Genomic DNA, 23,128 nt, shown 5'->3' on the forward strand with positions numbered 1-23,128 from the left:
TTGTTTAACCTGCAACAGATTAAACTCTGTTATAAAGGTCCTTGCTTCTGTCGTAGAACAACTCCAGCCTTGCAACAGCAGGCTCTCCTTGATTCCCGACCCCCCTGGGGATGTGGCAGGGAGAAAGGGAAGGACAGCTCTCCTCACTCCCCCTCAACCACGCCGCCTGGACCCGCTGGCGTTTTCACGGGTCCCCCCACTATCGCTGTCAGTGAGTTTCCCAGGGCTGCACTCTTGGCAAAGGGAATATCATTAGCTGTTAATATAACCCAAGAATTCTCCAGATATCTCCCTTGCTTGCTTTCATTAAATGTGAAACTTTAGAGACAGAAACTTTAATGATTTTCTGTGCGTGTGCGTGTGTGTAATACTGTATGCTCCACTGGGACCCCTCTGGCATCCCACTTCTCCAAACAGCTGTCAGGCAGCTCAGATTCTTTTCCAAACTGCCAATCTCCAAAAAATATTTCCTCCTTTTCTGGAGTGTGGAATTTCGCCCCTGAGTCAGAGGGTCTGCACAAAGCGATGGCAGGATTCAGTGACAAAGTTAAGGCTGCCAAAACATTAGGGCCAGAAATAAGATCTTTTATACCAGTTGGGAGGGGACCAGGACTGTGAATTTCCAGTCAGTGGGACTCTGCTTTCGCTTCCAGCCCCAGTGAATTGTTTTGAGACAGTATGTTTCTTGTAATGCCTGCCATTAGCATTCAGAAGAAAGCTAGATCATTTTAAGATGTTTCAAAAAGGGATGTTAAAATTTATCTTCCTTTTTATTAGATCCACTGCACCAAGGCACCCAGTGGCTTTGGAAATGTAAGTAATGAAAGGCAGAGAACAAATGTGAACTATAGAAATGATTTATGGAGACATCTGATTAATTTATCCTGCATCTTTACCCTTTCATCCATCTCCCTGGACTTCAGCTAGTATGTTTGAGCAGCATCAGTCACATATTTTAAAGTTGACTTCCTGGAGATATGCTCCATGTTCTGGAATGTGGATTTCCCAGTTTCTGCCCCACCTAAGGCTCCTGTGCAATCCTGGGCAGGCCAGGTTTTTTCCACAGAGCTATCTGGGTTGGATTACTGAAGTGGTTAGGCACTCCATGACACAGCCTGCTGTCTGAAAAATGCTTAATAGCCAGGAGCTTCACTGCTCTCCATGAGAACTGAGGAGTCCCAGGCCATGCTCAAACAGCTGGGCCTTTTTGTAGCTCCTCCTAGAAGAACAAGCTCTTTGGAAAAATTCAGCTCTGGTGGGAGGCAGAGCTTTTCTGGAAAACTTGGCCTTTGAGTTTAGCTTCCTGAAAGGAAGCTTTCTTACGTACAGTGAGTTTAATTCTGTTGAGTACAGCATTAGGCAAGCTCTGTAGTATGAAACAGCCAGTCCTCCAGTAATAAAGTATTTTCTGCACCTTCATAAGGAAGACTTGAGGTTTTGCAGAAGCCCTGTTGCTCTGCTCCTACCAGTTGTTGTCCCACAGATGTTCAGAGGCCATTTCCCTAACAGACTTTTTCTCAGGGTAGTCTTTTTAGCCAAATCTGTATGCATTTTAATCATATATTTTAAAGGTAGATAAGGTATGTAATGAGCAAGAAGTGTCCCTTTCAGTATGGTGACCAGATAGGGCAGTGCAGGAGAAGAGCTGATGGGCATATATATAGTTGAAAACTGAGATAGATAGATAGATAGATAGATAGATGGATAGATATGCTGAAAAATGCCCCAGGAAGGACAAGTGAGGAGAGAACTGGGTGGTGGGAGGGCAGAGGCATGTGATCCCTGACTTCTCCCAGCTTAGTGCTGAGCAGAGTGTCAGAAAGCCTCACTGGAGCTCCTGGAGAGATGTTCTCAAAAATGCATCCCGCCATCCCCTCCCATGTTGCTGCATGCAGCCACAGAAAATTCAGTGCTATATTTAGACATTTTGAGGAACTTCAGAATGGCACTTTCAAGTAATATATCTAAGATTAGGTGGTTTGTTTTTTGTCTGGTTTTTTTTCCTTACCATTTGCTTCTGTATATGCTTTGGCTGGGCAACGCTGGGCTGGCAAGTGTATGAAGGTTTTGTGATGCTGTGCTTTCTCTTGAGCTTAGAATCAAAGTGCAGGCTGCCTTTATTCAAGCTTTGGGCTAAAGATCAAAGAGGCAGAGTTGGCTACGTTGGAATAAAATAAAAAATAAAAATCCCTTTTGAATATCAAAAACATATTTAGTTCATTTCAGGATTATTTTTTGAGAAAGTTTAGTTTCTTTCTGATTATTATTTGTACTGCTTTAATGCCTTAGACACAGACAGGGGCAAGACTCTTTTGAACAAGGTGCTGTACAAAATCAGGCTCCATTAACAGATGCTGTATTAATAGCATATGACTCTGGCAGGCTGTTTGTTTTACTTGCTAAAATTATCTTTTTGTCTGAACTGATTTAGCTATGATGCTAAAGGCATAACCTGTCACATGTTGATCATACATCTCACTTGGCTGGGAGGCTTCCCCCAGCCCCAAGAGGCTGAGGGGCGATTGCTTCCTTAACTAAAATCTATGGACCTTTACTTAAAAATCACCTCGGTATCATGCCATCGGCAAGAATGATGAAGAGAGAGGTTGCTCTGGGTTTTAGAAACAGTGCTGCATGGATGCCTTCAGTTCACTCCTGAGTTCATCAGGGACTTGCCCAGCTTTGACCTCCCATGCTGTTCGGACATATTAATTGTTTTTCATTCTGTCATTCAATTATTATGTCAAATTTGAGATGGAGTGCAGTACAAATTATTTTGGCTCAAAACCTTTCTTTAACCCTATTCACAGAGGTGAAAGGCTAATACATTAAACCTACTGGCCAATGAATACAGATTACTTTAGTCCGTTTACAGACAATATTCTCTAATCTCAGGTTTTTTCTTTTGCAGGAACCAGTCAGTGGCTGGGATGGGGGCATTCGGTGGTGACAGTAAATGGCAGCATTGCAGTTATTACAGGCTGCGTAATTCCTTGTACTTTGAGAAAACATGACAAACAGTGAAGGGGGTGCAGTGGAAGTAATAACAGATTTTCCTTTAACAACAGGACAGAGTATCTTTTTTTTATTCTTTTTTGTTAATATATTTAAAACGTCTCTAAATGTTTGTATTCAGATCTGCTTTTTGGTCAGCCATTGTTGAGCAGCAGATTCGTACTTTGCGGTGCTACAGAGCTGAAGTGCCTTGGTGTCCAGCACAGCATCAGCTCCCTGTGCTGCAGACTTGGTGGATAGGAAGGTAATGGTAGACTGAGGGTCTGAACACACTTCAGGGCTGTTCTAGAGAAAATAATTCTTTGCCACTTGCTCTGGATATCCCAGCTATAGGTAGCTGCGCTAAAGATGAAGAAAAAATGGGCTTTAACTTGCACTGATTCATGTTAAAATGGCAATGAAGACAAAGTAATGTGGAGTGCCAGCTGAAATTCAGCCCAGACCTCCTCTAGTCTTTAATTTGACCTCCTAACCCAAATTAAAAGCCAGATTGTTTTCTCTTTGCAGTTATTTTAACTAGTGTTAACTCTGGCTAAACCGACGAGCCTTTTATTGGTTGGTTTGTTTTAGGTGTTTACTCTCCTCTCCAGATATCCTATTAGTGTTTTGTAAAGTGGATTTTTATTAGGGTGCTACAGAAGTTTATGGAGTTGGAAGAAGTAGAGTACCTGTAAAAGGGCAGATGTTGTTCTTTAGAAGATGAGCTTTAGAGCCTTAAGGCTTGCCTGGTTTGGTTTTCAGCCCTATGGACTGGCATCCAATAAAAGATGTTAGCCTACATTGCAAACCTGGCCTTGCTTGTGTCCTCAGCTCCTGGCAGCTGGAGCAGCACCATGACTCAGTGCAGATCTGTTTTCCATGCCGAAATTGTCTACGTATACCCAATGGCTTGGACAGATCATTGTTTTGTTGTTCTTGTGCTGAGTGTTTCTTCCAACAGGCTTGCATTCAGGTTCCCTGTTGCTGCAGGGATGCTATAGCCAGGCACATTAGCACAAGGCACTTGGCAGGTTTTCCTGTTGGGGTACTCATTTATTGCTTTTGGGGATTTCATCTTCCCTCCTCACTGTTAATTGCAAAGAGATGGGACAGAAAGAAATCTGAGGAAGCTATAAAATGTAAGAGATGTTACATGAAGAAGCACAGGGGAAAAAGCTTTCATTGCTTGGATGGACCCTCCTTTGGAGGCTGATGACGAGCCAGGGCATCCCTGCTGGCAGGTCCTGCCCTAGACCTCAGACTCCTGAGCTGGGGAGTCCCTGGCAGCAGACCAGATGTACTATGTGCAGGGGTGCCCCAAATTGCCATTAAATCTGTTAAACCTTGTGAATTTGCTGTTAAATGCTTCTTGTTAAATTTTAAGGGCCTTATCAATGAGTTGAAACAGCATAATTACTTTTCCTTTTTTCTTTTTCCTACATAAAACTGGTATTTAAATTATTTCCAGGACCTGTTTTCCATCTTGCTCCCAGGCTCTCCATAATATATCAAGGTAGTCCCCTCGGTGACCTTTAGAGCTTGGATTCAGTTTGACTTTGCAGGATTTTTCTGCTCTGTGGCTGGCTGGGGTTTTGGTGTGGTTTGGGTGGTTTGTTTTTTTCCAGTTTTGCTTTGCTCAATATAAAATAATAATCAGAGGAACAAAATGGATTGAGGCTATAGAGCGAGGACTCTTTTTTCCCAGCAAACATCATAAGATTTTACAATAACCATAACAGTTTAAATGTATCTAGGCATATCTCTACAAAGGCGCTTGGTGAGGCTGCAATTAGAGTGCTCTGCCTCTTCTTGTATTAGTTTGATCACATAAGAAGCAGTCTATCTGACACCTCTAGCACCTGGATAGATAATTAAAACCCGTCAATAAAACAACAAAATGCAGTGTGTAGTGGGACTCGTCTGTGCTAGCATTAAACACCACAGATAATTATATCGCAGCAGAGGTTGGAAAGCCAGCTTCTCTGTGCTCTGAAGGATCAATAAAAAGGCCCATTCATAATAAAGAAAATGTTAGAAAAACTGGATTTTCATCTCCCTGTCATTAGATCCTTTGCTTTTAAGGTTTTGCAGAGGCAGAAAAAGATTCTGTTGAGGAATTCTTTGTTTCTGGAAGCTAAACAGGTGGAGGATTTAGCTTTGCTTTAGTGCAGCACATTATTGAAAGCAAATATGGTGAACCAAAGGCCTTTCTCAGGGCTTGCTGTTCTGTTCTCCCCTCTCCACCCTCCGCTGCCTCCCTTCTCTGTTTGCTTCTTTTTTTTCTTTTTCCCCTTATTTGCAAGCCATCACATTAACTCCACTTACGAGTGAAATTTCTCTTTGCTTCCTGTTTACTTTCTCCAGGGCATTTTTTCTTTTTTCTTTTTTTTTTTTTCTCTTGGCCCTTCCTAAAGGGTTGATTTGGAAATATCACATATTGACAGGGGAGAACACACTCCTGGCTGACTTATTTGCTGTGACAGCCTCTTTCTTAAAGCAGTCATCCAGAGACGAGATTTTTGTGTTCCAGAGAAGGAAAAAGATGTCTTGCAGCGTTTCTGTGAAGGATAATGAATTAAGTCTGTCTCTTACTGTAAAACCATTAGAAAAGTATAATAGACCTTGAGAAAGAGGCTTAGATATTGATGTCTTGGCTATATTAGTGTGCCTAGGCACATGATGGCTGCCTTGTCTTTGCAGAAAAAAAATAAAGTCTATGTAAAGTAGGTGTTTCAGTTGAGGAGAGGGAGAAAGAGTATCTTCGTTTTTTGGCGACTGATGCTCATGAACACAGGTGAGCTAGTTTGGTCGGCACATGTGGGCATTAAGAATTCCTTGTTATAAGTTGCTGTATGCAGAGGGTAGCACCAGCTGTGAGCAGGGTTTGTTAGCAGCAGCAAAGGATGGATATGTCAGCTCAGGACTTTCCATACAAATCCAAGTTCACAGTTACATAGCCTGAAATTTTCCAATCTTCAGGGTATTGAAGAGCCTAGCCCTGGACTCTGATGGTCTGATTGCAGATTCAGAGGGAGTGAGTGGCTTCCCCATTTGCAGAGGTTTCCAGTATGCCCTGTTCACAGGAGCTCCCAGCCACAGTGTCGCAGAAAGCATTGCTCTACCTCAGAAGGGATTGTCTCTAGAGACTAAGGACCAGGAGAAAGAGGGTGTGTTGGGGATGAAACTGATGTTTGAGCCTCTAGGCTTATCGTGGACTGGTGCACGGATTTCTGGTTGCTCTTCTCCTGGCGTTCCTAGCATGACAGGTACCTGCCCCCGTGGTTTTGGCACCCATTTTTCTTGTCTGGGGCAAATGCTTCCCACCTGGATGGGGTGCTGGAGGACCTACTGGTATTGTACCTGCAATGATTAATGCTGAAAGGCTTTTGTTTGGGACTGATCTTTGCATTTTTGTTCTGGCAAACGTATCGCCCCAGACACGTCTAGCCTGATGCTGTTGACATGTCTGTGCTATTAAAGTTTCTGGAAAGGCCTAAAATAAACATCACCTGCAAAACTATTATTTTTTGCTTTCTTTCTTTTTTGGTAAATATATCAACAATGTCAGCATTGGAAAAAATCAAAGATGTCGGGGCAGGAATAAGCAGCTGTTTATGTCTTAAAGGGTTTCTGCCTCACTATCACAAGACAACCTTGTCACTTAAAAATCATAAAAATGCCAGGGAGAAGGAATGGAAGTTTGCTGAAGGGAAATGAAGTTTTGGTGTTGGGTTGTTGTTTTTTTTTTCAGTCTGAACTGAGAGTTGCAAGCAGAGTTGAGCCCTGCAGCTGGTGCTGAATTCAAATGCTTCCTTCAGTCCCACTGCTATAAATGCAAAACAAGTGCCACATGAATTATTATTACTGTTTTACATTAAAACTCTTGAATGTCATTTTCCACTGGAAGTGGGAGAAGTTCTGCAAAAATAATCCATGATTTCTGTTATAGTGTATGTGTTACACTAGATTGACACCTCTCTTCTAGGATAAATATTTTTCCACATATGAAAGATGAAACAGGTACCTTAATAAGTGGGAATAAATGTAGCTGGAAAGAAGACATAGAGAACCCCTTTTTTCTTTTTTCTTTTTTTTTTTCCTTGTGACTGGGACAATTTACACTTTTCCTAGGAGGTAATTCTTTCCTCTCCAAAACATGTTTTTGAATAATGTGTACTTCTGTTTATGAGATGCTGGGTGCTTAAGGACTGCTGAGTACCTCAAACTGATTTTTAGGAGGGTTTGGGCTATTCTGTTTTCCTGAACATACAGGAATGTATGTTGCCGTCAGTGTCTCAAGTCGGGGTGAAAATGCAGATCTCGAGTTATGCTTTGGTTTCTGATCTCTTGCTTGGTCTCGGTAGGCATCTGTGCCCTGGCAAAGTGGATGTGAGATAATGGCCTTTTCATTGAGCACACTTTGCACCAACGCAAGTGTTTACAGAGGAACCCAGGCACTTGCAAGTCACATTTTTCCATATCTTGCAAAATGGAAAATGCAGCAGGCTTCTTGCCTTGCTAGCCTGAATGCTGTGGCAGCACAGTGAGTTATTTCTGGTGAGCTGTGTGGACACTCTTGGTCCAGGCAAAGTGTTCACAAATCCCAACAGCAATTACAGAGGTGGCCCGAGATGTGCAGGGTCTCAGAGAAGCAGGCTCTATCTTCACGTGCCTACCTTGCACTTCTGGGAGCAACAGGGAGAGAGGAATGATTGCAGATAGAAATAAGGACTTCAGAATAAAACAAACCAACCCCAAACAATAGGTTGGCTATAAATTCCTTGTCAGATTTCATAATAAATGGCAATAAGGGGAACTAAAACCACTCGAGGGGCTCCTTTAATTCTTCCATGTCTCCAGAACATTTGCCTTAAAATGTTGTACAAACTAATAAAATGGAAGATGCTTTTTTAATAGGCCTAAAATTGTCTATCTGGTCCCCCAAATTCACAGATTCCTCCCACAGTTCTCTTCTTCACTTGGTGTCAGAGCATGTGGAGAATGAGAAAATACCCCAGCAGGCCAGGGGTCGCTTAGGAAAGCGACATAAGGGCAACGCAGGGGAAAGAGTAGTTTCGTTTGAAGAAGCTGATGAATCAGTGCTAGAAATAAGAGGTGCTTGTCAAAAGGTCATAATAAGAGGTATAGATGGATGTAAAAAAGGTGACTGTAGTTTTCTGGAGTACAGTGATGCTAGAGCCAGCGATGCAAACGGTTCCTGCCCTGTTGGAGGGGATTCTAGCAAGATGCAGAGCTGCTGTTTCTAGGGTAATGCCAAGGGACCTGGGTAGTGTTTCTCCGATTGCCCTATAGAAGAGACAGATTTATGCTAGAGCTGATCCAGTGCTGGTACTCACTAAGAATTGTAACTCCAGTTGTTAGTAAAGGTCTTGCTTCAAGAAAGGAGGAAGAAAAAAGAAAAAGAAAGAGAAAGAGAAAAAGAAAGAGAAAAAGAAAGGAAGAAAAAGGAGAAGAGAAGAGAAGAGAAGGGATCCTTGTTGCATTGACTGGAAAGTTCAATACCCAGCACTGAGCCTCATGACTCAGAGGAGTTTGGAGTGAGTATTCCAAAGACCAAAGCGCCAAGAAATCCCAAGGTTCAATGTATAATCCTGTGATTTACAAAGAAGAGCTTGTGGGCTGGTTTGCTGGGAATGGAGTAAGGCATGATTACATGTTTTTTCCCCCTCCCTTTTCAAGGTTACAGATGCATCTTCTTTTATACATCTCTTTTTCTATGTCACTTCTTGTGTGTCACTTAGTGTCACCTAGGCCTTTAATCTGTCTGGAAAGAAATATGACAAAACTGAAGGGACCAAGAAGCCGTTGTGAAAGTGGGGAAAAAAGTATAAGCAAAAGCACAGCAACCAGAGCTTTAATGATGAGTGGTTTTTACCTCTTTCTCCCCTTAAAATTTTTGTAGCCTGATGACTGACAGTAATAGTTGTTTGAACAGGTATTATTTTTTTTCTAAGGTTTTTAGTCCAAATTTCCCTCATCCTTTAAGTGTGCTGGAATGGGAACCTGTATGTTTCACCCTGGGGTGATAAAGAAAACTCGAAATCCCAAGTGCCCGACACAGTCTTGCTGCCCCTGTGAAATGAGTGTGAAAAAGAGAGAAGGTTGAGTTTTTCTGGTTTTGGTGGGTTTTTTTGTATGAGTCCTTTTTTGCAAATTGTGTGAAGTACCGACACTGCATAGTATTTGAGCTTTTATTTGGGAGTTTTTAATTTGGTTTTCTGTTATTTCCCCCCCTACCCCCCCCCCCCCCCCCCCCCCAAGATGGCAGTGACAATTTGATCTTGCCACCTTTTGATATTTCTGTGCTTGGTAGGCTCGGTGCTTTGCCATCCCTCAGTCCAGGGATGTGCAAGGGGACTTCAGGACTTGCTAGAGTTGGGGGGGAAAAGACCACACCAGCACCCTGCATTCCCCACTCAACCCCTTGCATCATGGTGCTTTTACTGTCTTTGGTGATATCTGAGAAGACAGCATGCATTTGGGGAGGTTAAAGCTGGTGTTCACGGCCTTCAGCTTCCAAACCAAGTTTTGAAATACTGGTTATGAACCTGGAGCTTTCTAGGTTGCATGTTTTTGCTTCTGTTTTTTTGTGTCCAAGTTCTTGCATAAAAAAGAAATGGCTGCAAGGAAGTGCTTGGCCATACAAAGCAAATGCTTCTTAAAGACAGAAAGAAAGAAAACACATGCAGATGAACCCTAAATGTGTCTGTTCCTCCTCCCACTTCCAATTCCTCATAATTTTGGATCCTGACTCATGATTTTGAAATGTCCCTTTGATCCATTGCTCTTATTCTATGTCATGTGGCCAGGGCTGTCCCTACAGCCAGAGAGACTATCGATTAGGCCAGTGCAATTGCTTTTTGAAAGCACATTGAGCCCAGTAAAGGATTTTTGTTGAAAGTGAAGTTTTGGATGTTGTTCAAAGCCTCTCCTGGAAGACTGCCCACTCACAGGGTCCAACCTACCTGTGATATCCCAGCCAAGCCACCTGTCTGTAAGTAGCAAGGGTGAGGACAACAAACTTATCCTTTTTGTTAATAAAATTGTTTTTCTGTGTATATGATAAAACTAGTCATTTGCTGTGATAACTGTCATCTTTCAACTAGAAAACATGACAATGTCCCAGCCCTCTGGATTATCTGTTACCTAGCAAAACATCCCAATGAGCAAGCTTATCAGCTCTTATTAATCTTTCCATAAAATTAAAGAAATTATGGAGCTTAAGGCAGTCACTAATGAATCAATTTTAATTTATGGGCTGAAATAAAATCCTCATTAAGGCTGACAAACTATAGCCTCAGGTAAACATGAGGCATTTCTACTGCAGACTTAAATGAGTTCTGCGCTGGATGTCACGGCTTCTGCCAGAAGAACAGGAGGGTCAGGGGTCCCATGTCACATCAGAGGGGGCAGCATCTTAGAGAAAGTAAATGCAGTGGTCTAGTCCTTAGAAGGTCTCTTTCTGGCATGCAAAAGCATAAAAATCAAAGACTAATTATATTTCTCTCTCTCTCTTTTTTTTTTCTTTAAACAAACAAGCAGATAATTTTCCCCATAGAACTGCTGTTTGCTAAGTGTTTTTGCATCCCCAAAACACACAAAAGTTGTACATAGAGGTGCTTCCGCCATGAAAGTGGAGGCAAATGTGGGTTTCCACGTATGCACAAATCAGTCACCCATGAATGCGAGTCATATGTGCCACAGGGAGAGCATCTTGCAGGGCCTAACCTGTGTGTGTGCTCTTAACCTGAAAGATGCTTACTGCAGCAGACAAGATCACTTCCTTCTCTGTACAATTGTATGGCAAGAACTTCAGTGAGAACAACGTTTGCTTTTGGAAAAAGTACATCATCTCAGGAGATGCATCCATGTTAGGCAAAATGATTGAATAAAACTTAGCCATTTATAACTAATGAAAGTGGGTTTAGACAGCTTATTTGGTGATTTTTTTTTTTCCAGTCAAGTGTTGCAGTTTCTAATCTTTGCTTTGTATTAAACAGCTTTATTCAAGGTGACTGTTTTTGTGGGAACACTTTATAAATATTTTGTAAAACGTATTTGTTATGTCTGCTATAAAATACACAATTATTATTTTTGCCACAAATGTTGTTGGTTTAGTCTTTGTATTTTGTTTGGTGGAGATGCTGGTATTTAAGGTTAGTTGAGGTCACTGTGATGGAGTTTTGAGTTTCAAGAATTAGAGGACCATACACCTGTAATATTTTTTTAAAAATCTTCCTCTGGGTTTGGTTTTAAAGAAATACCTGCTGGTGCCATAAGAAGTGCTTGTAGGGGAAGAGGTTGTGCCACTATGCTTCTTCCCTTTTGGCAATAAGCTGATGAAGACATTGGTGTTTGCCATCAGCCTTTGCGCACTCTCTGGAGAGCTTCCCTAGCTGATGCTGAAGTCCTGGCTTCTGCATCTTCACTCCTGTTGATGCTGGAGGGGTCATTCAATGTCTTGACATGTTCTGCTGTCTGGACTGTTTTCTGACTCTCTTTTTTTCTTGCTTTTCAGATGCAGTAATCGGACCCAATGTGCAGTTGTCGCTGGCCCTGATGTGTTTCCAGACCCTTGCCCTGGGACATACAAGTACCTGGAAGTGCAGTATGAATGTGTCCCTTACAGTATGTATCTTGATATATTTGCATTTGTTTCTTTAATAGAGATCTGATTTACTGAGGAGACTGGGCCAGCCTTGAGCCTGTCTCTCATTGCCCGAGGGCAAGTAAATGCTCAGTGACAAACCACGTGCATTATATGAGACTGAGCTGATAAGATATGAAAAATTGTGCTCTGTGCAAGGTTTGTGCTTAGGTTAAAAGTATCCTAATAGTGCCCCATGTTTCCTTGTTGTACAGTGTAACAGTGACATATCACCTTTTGGAAAACACTTGGGAAGCCACGTTAGTGAAAGCAGACCAGAAGAATGAAGCACTATTGCTAGCTTATAGTTTCTCTTTCCAAAGTTTTATGCTTGTAATCATATAGCAGTGTGCTTCGACCAACCTGTGTCCATGTAGTTGGTGACACTTCCTAAGTGCCTTAAATACAGTATTGTATTGCTGAGGAGGTAGGAAGCTAATGTCTTGGGAAATTTGACGTTTGATGGTAGAAAATAATAATTTATAAGCTTCCAAGGTTAAGAAGGCAAATTACAGGCAAGCCATTTAACCTGTATTTTTGAGGGTAGAAAGATAGTCATCTGGGATTACAGCAATATGCATCGAACAGGAAATGTCAGAGCTACAAAAAGTTAAGTGTACCTCAGAATTTGCTTTCTGTAGAAACAAATTTGTTAGACACAGTTACAGTCCTACTGTCAAAAATGGCATACCTCAAAAAAGACATAACAACAATAATACTACTTTTTGTTAGCAGTTGTAAAAGGGCTGAGTGGTGAATAACAGTACTATTTCTAGGTTTTCATTTTGAGTAGGCCAAAGCTCCTAGCACACCTCTCAAAATAATAAAGCAGGTGCAGGAATGGACACTTTCAAGCCACAGAGTTGTACTGAGAGAGCAGCAGGAGACTTCAATTTGCTGAAACCCAGGATTTGGCTCGAGGACTAAAAGAGGATCTTCTTCATCACCTCGAGCACAGGCTGCAGGAGAGCAAACGTGGCTGAGAAATGACAGCACACTATCCAGAGGGGAAGCGAGAACTTACAAGCCCTCGGGTGGTCCCCGTCCCTCATGCAGGAGGTGGCTGCCTGCCTGCTGCCATGACGTGGAAAGGCTATGTGGGGTTTTGCTTGTTGTGAAACTACAAGGTGAGGGATGCAGCTAAGACCACCTCTCTGAGCAAAGGGGACCCTTTCTGCTGAGAGACTCTGTCTCTCCGCTGGTGGGGGGCTCGGTGTGTCCATATTTGATTTTTCTAAACAAAAATGTGAAGCTTCTAAATGGAGTGACGGAATATTTTTTATGGGATGAGGTATTAAACCCATGGAAAGAGTGACATCAGGGGTTTAGGGTCTGCCCTAGCGAGCTCGTACCAAATTACCAGTTTGGAGTTATTCTACTCTAAACGAGGTTTTTCATTTTACAAATGACACTGTGAGTGGGGAGGGCGAGGGGAGATCGGTTTCTACTTATCATAGCAGGTTGTATTTCCTTGTGATTCGTGATTTGCATGAGGTATGCCATTCCCTCCTGAGACTGGGCTGGTAAAGCAATAGTCATTACCTAGAACCCCTTCGTAGCATTTGTTGCATATAAAACAAAGAGGAATAGCGGTGCCTTGTGAGAAAGGTAATATGTGAATATTATGCCCCGAGGTGTTAATGGGCCCTGTGTATAAGATGTAAAACGAGTCTTGTGAGAGGTTGCTCAGTACGAAATGTACAGTAAGGATTGAGTATGTTTTAGTGATCTGAACGTGGGGAGGAAAACAACAATGACAATAAGCCATGCTGCCTTTGCAATTAAGTTAGTAGCTTTGATGGCTGTTTCCTCCATTTGTTTATGAATCAAATATAGTGCCTCTGTGAGTAGAGTTATGGGGGGAGAAACGAGGGGAGAGCATGTTGTAAAATAGGATCCCATCTCCTGGGCTTGTTGTTCTGCATTGCCTAGGAAACTGGGTGAAATCTTCATGCGTTGTTATTAAGTGTATCACCAGGGAAGTTGGTTGTGTTCAGGCAAACTGTGTCCCTTCATCTGCAGATGTGGAGTGGGAAACCTAGGACTCCTTTTTATTCTTCTCCTACCTCGGTCTATGCCTGGCTTTACTGCCTCCATTTCTTCCCTCTGATGAAAATGGTCTGCTCAACTTTGCAGATGTTACCTGCCTGGGCCCCAGGAGTGCCCCATGAGTGAAAGCCATCCAAGCAATGGGGAAGGTGTCAGCTCTGGTCAGCAAGGGTATGGTTGGACCAAAGCTATGCCTGGTGGATGAAATCTGTTTCTCCCTCAATGCCCTTGGTGATGCCTCTGCTGTTTGCTGTGCATCAGTTGGTCACCTCACATTCTTGTCACCAAGCCCACGTGCTTCAGCCCCTCTTGCCGAATTTGGGCTGTTGCCCAAGTCCTTCCAGGTCCAGCTTTCTTAGCTTCGCTACCCACACCCAGCCACCTTGCATGATGCTTCGCTGGAGGAGGGGAGTGGGCTCTACAGGCTCCCCGGTGCTTCTCACTGCTGGGGAAAACCCTCGGCCGCTGACATTTCCTCGGTAGCTTTGTGCACCGAGCCCTCGGTGAATGGTGGTGTCTGCCAAATGGCCATCTCCTAAAGAAATACAGCAGTTGCATAACAAAGGAATTAATATTTCAGCAGGCACTTGTACTTGTGTGCAATTCCAGCTTGCTTTGTCTGGTTGCACGGGCTACTCCTTATGGTTTCAAATTATTCCTTATGGACAGAGAGAGACAGTTTACCGAAGCGCTGGCTCAGCAGCAGAGGGGGAGTGTGTGTGTGTGTCTCAAGAGAGTGGCGTTTAGGAGTCATCTTTAACAGATGTTGTTAGGACTGACCTTAGGTGCTTATACTCAATATAGTGCTAGTGTATACGCTTCCTCGGAGAAAAATTATGGAAGATTTAAAACTCCATTGGGTAGCCTGCTCCTCTTGCGATTTTATTTATTTATTTATTTAATTCTTCTACCACTAACTGATATCATTTTCAAGAGGAAAGCAGCCCCCTTTCCTCTCAGGAGGGGGAAAAACAAACCTCTTCTAACTTCAGTAGCTCATATATTTTAAAATGTCCTTTATATATTACCCTCCACACCGCATTCCTGTGTGTTCACTAGAGATGCCCCTGACAAGGAGAGTTTCATGAGGCTGCAGCTACTCTCGACATGTGGGGAAGACAACAGATGATTATGCAGATAGCCCGGTCCTCTCCTTGTTTTCCTGACCCTGTAGTCAGTTTATGTGATGACAGATGCTGTCTACAAAAATGGACAGTCATTCCAAGGACTTCTGGCCTTTTTTTTGTTGCCCTCTGACAATGAAAAGCAAGTGAAAAGCAAGTGATTTCAGCAGGTGAAAAGATACCAGGACTAATTTGACAGGCTTCAGTGGTATCGATTGTCCTATTTTTCTGGTATCAGAAAAAGTTACAAAATTAATTTTGTCTTTCTCAAAGCAGGCCTTGGCATGTGGTGTTTATTTCTCTGACATCTGCTTTACATACTGCCCCTTCTGAAATACTGAAATTACTACTCCAATTTTCTTAAATTGAATGTTCTTTTAATCATTACTGACCCAGAGAGCTTTTCCGTGGTTTTCTGTTAAGTATGCACTACTGCAGACCTGCAGTTTGCTGTTGCCAGAGCTGTGGACACATGGCACATTTCAGAGAGATGTCTGAAACTGCATTTCAGGCTGCGTTACACTGTGTGTAAGTATGAGAAACCTCACTTTGCAAGGGCCCCTTTGATCCAGTACTCTGTTGTTGTTTCCTAGTGCATCCCTTCTTTCTCCCCTTCTCCCTTTAGGGAACAGTGTTAAATGGGTAATGGGAACAGCAGTGGTAGAGGTGGTTTTGTGAAGCTAGATCAACACTCGCATTGCAGAAACACTTCAGTATCTTCTTCTGGTGCTTGTACAGTCCTGTTGTCATGGTGCCAGTACATCTAGGAGTGTAATTTCTCTTATTTCATCTTTGTAATGTGCTAAGGGGCTTCCCATTTTACTCATGAGCCAGCACAGAAAGCAGATGAGCCATTTGTCCAATGCTGTACATGAGACTGGTGACAGCAAGAGTCCAGTTTTGCAAGACCAGTGGTGGTGGGAGAGCTGCTGAGCTAGTTATCATTGTAAGCAGCCAGATTTTCTATTGATAATCTGATAAATCTGAACCAGCGTGTTGGTTTTGCCTATGCCAATACAGCCTTTGTATGCATGTAACACTTTACAGCTCAAACCATCCGTGTTTTAGTAATCCTGCATGTATTTCTGAGATGGATGAAAAGAAAGAACAACCCACTCCAGGCTGACAAGCCTCCTTCCCTTTGCCCTCCTGAGCACGCATGCTCCGTGGACCACGGCAGCGGCGCTGCCCTTCATGGGTGATACCCCGAGTCAGAACAGGGGCAGATTTTCCAACATGTAACTATCTCCCATTGGCTTTGACTGAAATTTAGGGATTGTTTGCATTTAGATTTTATTTCGGTCTCGAAAAAGGTGTGAGTTGAAAGCGCAGAGGTATTTTGGAGTGCTTTTTCTGTTAATTTCCCCCTAGAGACAACCATTCAGGCTCCCAAGGATCCAGTGTGGTGTTGGAAAGAGGATTTAGCTAGCTGAGTCAAATTTACTTTCAGTTTTTCCTAAGCTCTCAATTCCCTTAGGTTCTAGGTTTTGGAGTACACAGAATAACTTGTGCACTGTTGTTCTTCAGAAACATTCTGGTTTTTAATAGAGACTTGGAAATTTTAAGGTATAGGGCAGGACAAAGTGGAGAAAAGTTGGGGGCTCAACGAGGACAGGCCCATTGCTGCATTGATGGAAAGGATGGCAGCAGCAGGAAGGAGCAAGATGGGTGCCTTGGGCATGGCATATCCCACTGTGATGATGATAACTTGCTTCATACCCAGGTGACAAGTCCATCAGCTTTTAATATTGGGGAGATCTATTCAAAGGGCTGTTTCCTGCAAGGGAAAAATGTTCGTGGCTTCCGAGGAAGGATGGATTGTCCTTCCTTTCTGTTCTTCTGGGCAAACGGGCTAACAAATGTTATGAAGGCACCAAATATCATTGGTGCTTACAGAGATTTTCCTGCTTCTTTAATGCTAACAAGGGGAAGGAAAACAATGCTTGAGCATGGTTCATCTTTTCTTTTCTTAAGATTTTTTTTCTTTTTAAATCTGGAACCTGAAATCACATTTCCCAGTTGCTGTATTGATGGAAGGAAAGGTCATTTCTGCTAGAAATATTCCTTTTATTGCTGACAGAAGAGTAGATGGGCTCACATATCAATAAAAGTGAGGGATGGTAAGTGTGATGTGGGAACAGAATTCAATAAAGTTTTATTGTATCACAAGTGGACTGAAGTGCATTTAAAAACATTAAATGAAGGCTCACAATATCTGCTCCGCTGGACCTTAGGGCCAGTGAATAGACAGATAATTGAATAATGACATTTTTAAGAGAATACAAGCACAAGAAAGCAAACTGATATTTTCATTGCTCCAAGATTGCTGGTGGAAAGGGAAAGAGGGGGGAGAAGCTGGATGAAAACTGCAATCTGAAAACAAATTAATGAGGCCACTTTTTCCCAAGAATATGGTTCTTAATTATTTCTGGAGTGTTGTAAGACCATTATGTGGCCTCCAGGCTTTCCTTGTGTGCATTTGCTTGCCACCTTCCCTAACGGTTGAGAAGCAGTGTTTGCCCACTGACAGCAGGGCTGTGTTTTGTTAAACAAATGGACTTGCAGCTTCTCCAGTTTTCTTTCACTCTGGGTTTTGGGGGGTTTTTTTCCTCTTTTTTCCCAAGAGAACTTTGTCCCCTGGGGCCCACTGGTGAAAATGGCAAGTGTTCCCAAGGTCTTAAACCCACCTGTTGTGCTTTGGTCAGTAATGAGTGAATTGCCCCCTAAAGCCAGGTGTCCTTTGTTTTATTTAGTTAAATGAATTATTTGTGTGCATGGGCTAGGAACAATAATTTAAGAGAAAACAAACAAACAAACAAAAAAAACCCCACAAGACCTAACTACCCATTATGATTATTTCTGAGCAAAGAATCTTTATTTTGTATCCTGCTGACAAATTGCCTTTCTTCCAAGGCATACAATTTCCTGGGCATTGCGGCCAAAAAAACCCTTTTTTGTATTCACTGAAATTCCCAGCTTTGCTTGTTGGTTCTTTATCCACGCAGGCAGAAATGAAGGGCACGTTACTTCCCCTATCAATCTCCTTTCGCTGTGTTTGTGGGGAGAGTGCACCTATACAACTGCCAGTTGGAAAGCACCCTTAATTAAAACAACATGATATTGTGGGGCTTTGCAAACCTGGAGGCTGAACTATCCGCATAGGCATGTGCATAGTTTTCAAGAAGGGGCGGAGAACTAAGTGCTGAGAGCTGGGGGAAATAAAGTTGTTTGAAAACTTGAAAGTAGCCTGAGATGAGGGAAAAAGGACATTTTTGTGAGACACGGTGAAATATATGACCACATGGTTCATTTTTGAACCTGAAATGAGTTTGGTTTAAATTAAAGGAACAAGGTGATTTCAGGTGTGTGTGCCTGTAATGCATACTGGTTTAAAGGTCTGCTGTCAGCAGGAGCACTATGTTTTTTCTTGTGAGAAGTTAGATAAATGTTAGGCAATCTCCATAGTATGAAGGCCACCACTACCTGCTCCATCTATAATTTCCAGCATGCTCCTGTGAAAAGCCAGCTCCTGCTGGCTCCTGTCATCTTGGTCCTTTCCTCTAGGTTGTGGGACACTTCTTCATGTCTCCCACTTGTGCCAGTATGAGCCCTTGTGTGAAAAGTAATCTTTTCTTTTCTCTGTTTCTCTCATCTGAGTGTTTAGCTGATCACCTCCTGAACTGGCCCATCACTCCCCAGTCGCAGGCTTAACATACTTAAATGCCTTTATTCACTGATGCATTTGGTCTTTACACCATGTGTTGGTTCTGAAAATCGTATCTCCATGCACAACAGGTTGCGCTCCCGTGTATCTTTGAGTTGCACATGCTCTCTTTATCAGAAAAGTCACCACAGTGCTTCTGCTTAATTGTATTAGATCTGTAATGCTGCAGGGGAAAAGAGTTGGAGTCTGTTCTAGCCTGGGCCCCTATGAACTTGTCAGCTGATCGTGGGGTGTTTTATTGCAGATTTGCTGTCAAAGTTGGTAAGGACATAATTTGATGGACATGCATTAATACCACTTAGAAAAATAACTTGGTAGCTTACCAGCTGAACAGGTTTTTATGGAAGAGTCATCGCAGTGAGTAGATCGCAGTCGTATGAATGTTTGAGAGTCACTTCTCTGCCCATCGTATTTTAAAATTACACTCCTAATTAATCATGGAAGTGAGGTAAGCCTTAAAATGAGGTCTGACATTTAAGCTGGACATCTACAAGCTTCGTAGTTTTGAAGATGTTGCACTCAAGCGCAGTGAAAATCAAAACGTTGCAGGAGGTGGCAGGGGAGTTTCATTTACTTGCGAGTGAACAGAAGGATGCCCTACACCCCTGTATACTCCTTTTTCTCCATCCTATTATAAGAATTTCATTACCTCCAGACTTTTTGTTTTCCACTCTGAAGAAAAATACCTTTTTGCAACATTACAAAATGGCTTTTTTTAACTGAAAGCTGAACTAACCCATTACATAATGAGCTATGAGGGGAGCAGCCAGAAGTGTGCTCTACAGACAGGTGTCTGAATGGCACAGAGTGTTGGGCTACACAAGGTACAAATTAAACACCCACAGTCTGAACGCCAAGTCTTAGGGCAAGAAAGGTGTATTTTTATTTACTTACTTTTTTTGAGGCAAATTCAAAACTTCCTTTTCCATTCATTTTGAAAACACTGAGGATCTTTTGGAGATGTTGGACACATTGAATGTAGGTGAGAGAAACAGCAGGAATGGTGTGATTCTTCTGGTGTGAAAGTTTGGGTATTCTAGTGATAGATGTAACTAAGGAAATTAGTTTTTTCCCTTCCAATTAATACTTAAATATGTAGAAAGTTAAATGGATACTGGTGACAAGTTTGAAAGGGTAAAATTCACAGACTGAAAGGAATGTAGGGGAGCATGGAAAGCATGACAGTAATTTAATGTTGGGTTTTGTTGTGGGTTTTTTTAAAGCAAGTACAGCTGGGAGAAGGTTTCTTTCTTTCGAGAATATAAAAAGGTTTCTGTGGTAGAGCAAGAGAGGCAAAATTCACATCTCTGTCCCCACCATCACCTCACGATCACAAAGTTTGCAGTGTGGAGATCCAGACTTTAAATAAATCAAAGACTTTACTGTAGATGTGTTATGTGTTTGTCACATTTGATGTTTTTCTTGACGTAGAACCCCATCAGTTCTCCCTAGGGCCTCTATAATTGGTGTGTTATGGAAACTGAAGGTGGAAAACGGTGATGAGTAGTGTAACTTCTCTCATTTTATGTAGATTGTGAATATAAAAGAGTAATTTAATTCCTTGTGTGACTTCTGTGCAGCATTTATTCCTTTCCAATCTTGTCCCACAGCAGCTGAATTTTTCGTGGAAAAGTGTATATTGTTGGTTTGGGTTTAGCCATTTAAAGTAGAAGTTCTTAAAATCTTTCAATCTGTTGCCTGAATGCCTTTGGCCTTTGAGTCTGAATCAAAGGTCATTCAATCACAGGGAAACTTTCTGCAGTGTCAGCAAACTTTGGGTCAGGTTCCCAGTAACCTGAGGCTATCTGAAGTCATTAGCTTTTTTCGAGAAATTCATCTTTGTCACACCCATTTCTAGCATAGTAAATAACTGATACTGTCTCAGCTAAAATGGAAATTGTAACCAATACTGGGCAGAAAGAAGAATAAAAATCTGGTGAATTCCTCAATATATTAATAAGCCACATTCCCCCCACCTTGATGTTTCTACATCCAAATAGCAGAGCATCTTTCTCATGTCTGAAATAGATTTGTGTTTGCTTAACAAAGATGTTGACAAAACTTAGCAGCCTGACCCCTGCAAACAGGCTTGTCTGGAGTACCAATGGGAAGAAACCACTGACTTTAAGTCATTTGTACCGAGCTGTATTTTTCATCTCTTTCTGACAGGTCTACTACTAGGTATTTGCCACCAGTTTGCTGTCTAAACACGACCCCGTACTTCCCAGTTGTCTCTGAACAATTCTGTCGTCATTAAGAGGAATATATTTCTTTCTGTCTTTAATAACCTATTGTCTAAATTGCGCTATTATGCCAAGCACCCTCTGGAGACATTGGTATGGATTTCATACATTTTATAACAGATCTTCATGGAGATAATATTTATATTTCCAGATTTTATTCCTATTATCCTTTCATTTCTCTTGCAAGAAATACTGCAAAGGTTTCTTTCATTGGTGCAAGCAGTGTAAGGAGATTAAGACCATCCTTGCCAGGTGCTATTATAAATCCACAAAAGAAATGAAGTACATTTATTGGGTTTTATTCTGGCCAATGGGGAGAACAGAATATGTGTATCCAGTGGTTAAGTTGAGGATTGAAGTTCATTTCTTCTAGCACATGAGGGAAGAGGAGGGAGGGGGAAATTTGAGTGTATTAAGGCAAATCCCTTTAGTGTGTGAAATACGAAAACGCATCTTTCCAGATCTAAAAATACAACTTTGTTGAGTTTCTTTGTATTAAAAGGGCTCCCAGGAAGAGAGCCAAATGCATCTGAATGTATTACTTTTTTACTCATTTCCTCCACTTTCCTTGCTAACAACATTTCCAGTCGACTTTTAATAACAATATAGGCCTGCATGAAACCACAGTAGTTGTATGTACCTCAAACTCTAGCAAAGGAGACAGAAACACAGACTGCATAGCATTTCATTTTGGTTCGCTTCTGTCTCTGTTTCCAAAAGGAATTAAATGGGAGGAGGATTTGTGGAAGGCTAAGGCAAAGGGGCCCTCCCCAGGGCATCTTTTTCCAACAACAACAACAAAAAATCAGCTACAGGTTTCCTATCCCAAACCTCACCAACAAAATGACATGGCATGGCATTTACTAGGGCTGATTGACAGGCTATGCAGAAATGTTTTTAAGGGTTTTTTGGGGTGTGTCTAGCTTGGGGGGGTGGGGAGGGGCAATGACCAATTCAGATTAGAAAGGATTTATTCCAATTGATTTCACAGATGAATGTATTGCTGAGGGTCCAAACTAATCTCCTCTTCCAAAGTCTTTTTCCCCTCCATGGGTAACTTAAATATGTCTAACATAGTTTTAAAAAATGTCTTAATCTCATTTATCTTTAATTTTTCTGTTCCGCCGTACAGGCCCACATAAAAGGATTTACATTGGGTATTTATCCCTTCCAATATCAAAAGCAAATTCCCTTCCATATCTCAATTTTCACTGATAATCCTCAGAGATGTATAATTTTAATGTACCTTGCAGATGACATCTACCTGGTTTCTCTCTCTGCTTCTGTGAAGGTATTATTCAGCTGCACCTCATTAACTCTCTTTTTTTTCTCTTTTGTGTGCGTTGAACGGTGTCTATGAGTGAAACTATTGTCTTGTCCTTTGCTGGAGAGCACATGCTAGTTCAGCAGAGGCTGAGGCTAGCACATCACTGCGTAATCCAGCCGAGTCCTTTCTTTTTATCCCAGGAGAGGCAGTGTTGGGCCTTTGTCCCTTTTGCTTTAAAAATTAATAATTGCACATTTTTCAATTTAAGCTCTTGCAAGGGCTTGCGGGACCACACAGATGCACACTCATGCACCTGAAAGCTTCCCAAATCTCAGATGTTCAGATTTGTAAAATAATGGTTCTGCTAAACAGAACAGGAGCTATTGCGCTCTGTGGGATTTTGAAAATGAGCCCATTATATTTAGGTGCCCTAATGAAAGCTAAGCTCCCCTGGAAATCTGCCTTTAATGTCTGTATATGAAACACTCTGGAGTTATTCCACTTATGTTACTATTTAAAGCAACAAATTGTGCATTCAAGTGCTATTCTGATTGTGAATTTAAAAGACAGTTCCACGTTTCTGCAGCAAAACTGAAGGGATGGGGGGAATGTGAAGTCCACGTAGCAAATGCAGGCTGGGGTTTGAAAATTTGACCCTAAGGAGAAGAAAAATCAGGAAACAATGCATAGGTGATGTTGGAGATATTTTTTTATTGGTAAGACTTGGCACAAACCACTGAAATTGCAAGATAAATGACTTTGATATTCTAACCTCGCTTGGGAGAGCAGAAAGGAGTGGCTAGTGGCTCTCCTCAGTATAAAATAACACTGTATTGCTACTGGTGGTCTTTTTCTTATCATAGGCTGAAATTAGTCCTGCTTCAAGTATAATTGCATTTGTATCCTGTTGCTGCTTTGGGTATTTATACTCGGGTTGGCAGTGCCTGAAAAAGGAAAGACTGTTAGTTGATACTCAGTATAGAGCTGGAAATATGGAGGCATCAGCTATTAAAATGTAGCAGGGAAAATACGGTGGTATCTGAATACTCCCACAGGTTT

The 23,128-nt window shown here is 41.9% G+C and overlaps 1 protein-coding gene across 17 annotated transcripts in view; it reads left to right on the forward strand.

Moving 5' to 3' along the window:
• ADGRL3 (adhesion G protein-coupled receptor L3) overlaps positions 1-23,128 on the forward strand; it is a 523,370-nt gene that overhangs the window by 287,443 nt on the left and 212,799 nt on the right. For all 17 annotated transcript variants that reach the window (XM_069782013.1, XM_069781919.1, XM_069782024.1 and 14 more), the window contains one exon: positions 11,534-11,643. In XM_069782013.1, the coding sequence (XP_069638114.1) occupies positions 11,534-11,643 (110 nt within the window). The remainder of the gene's footprint in view (positions 1-11,533; positions 11,644-23,128) is intronic.

This window comes from Haliaeetus albicilla, chromosome 1, assembly GCF_947461875.1.
Source record: "Haliaeetus albicilla chromosome 1, bHalAlb1.1, whole genome shotgun sequence".
NCBI classification, from domain to species: Eukaryota; Metazoa; Chordata; class Aves; order Accipitriformes; family Accipitridae; genus Haliaeetus; species Haliaeetus albicilla.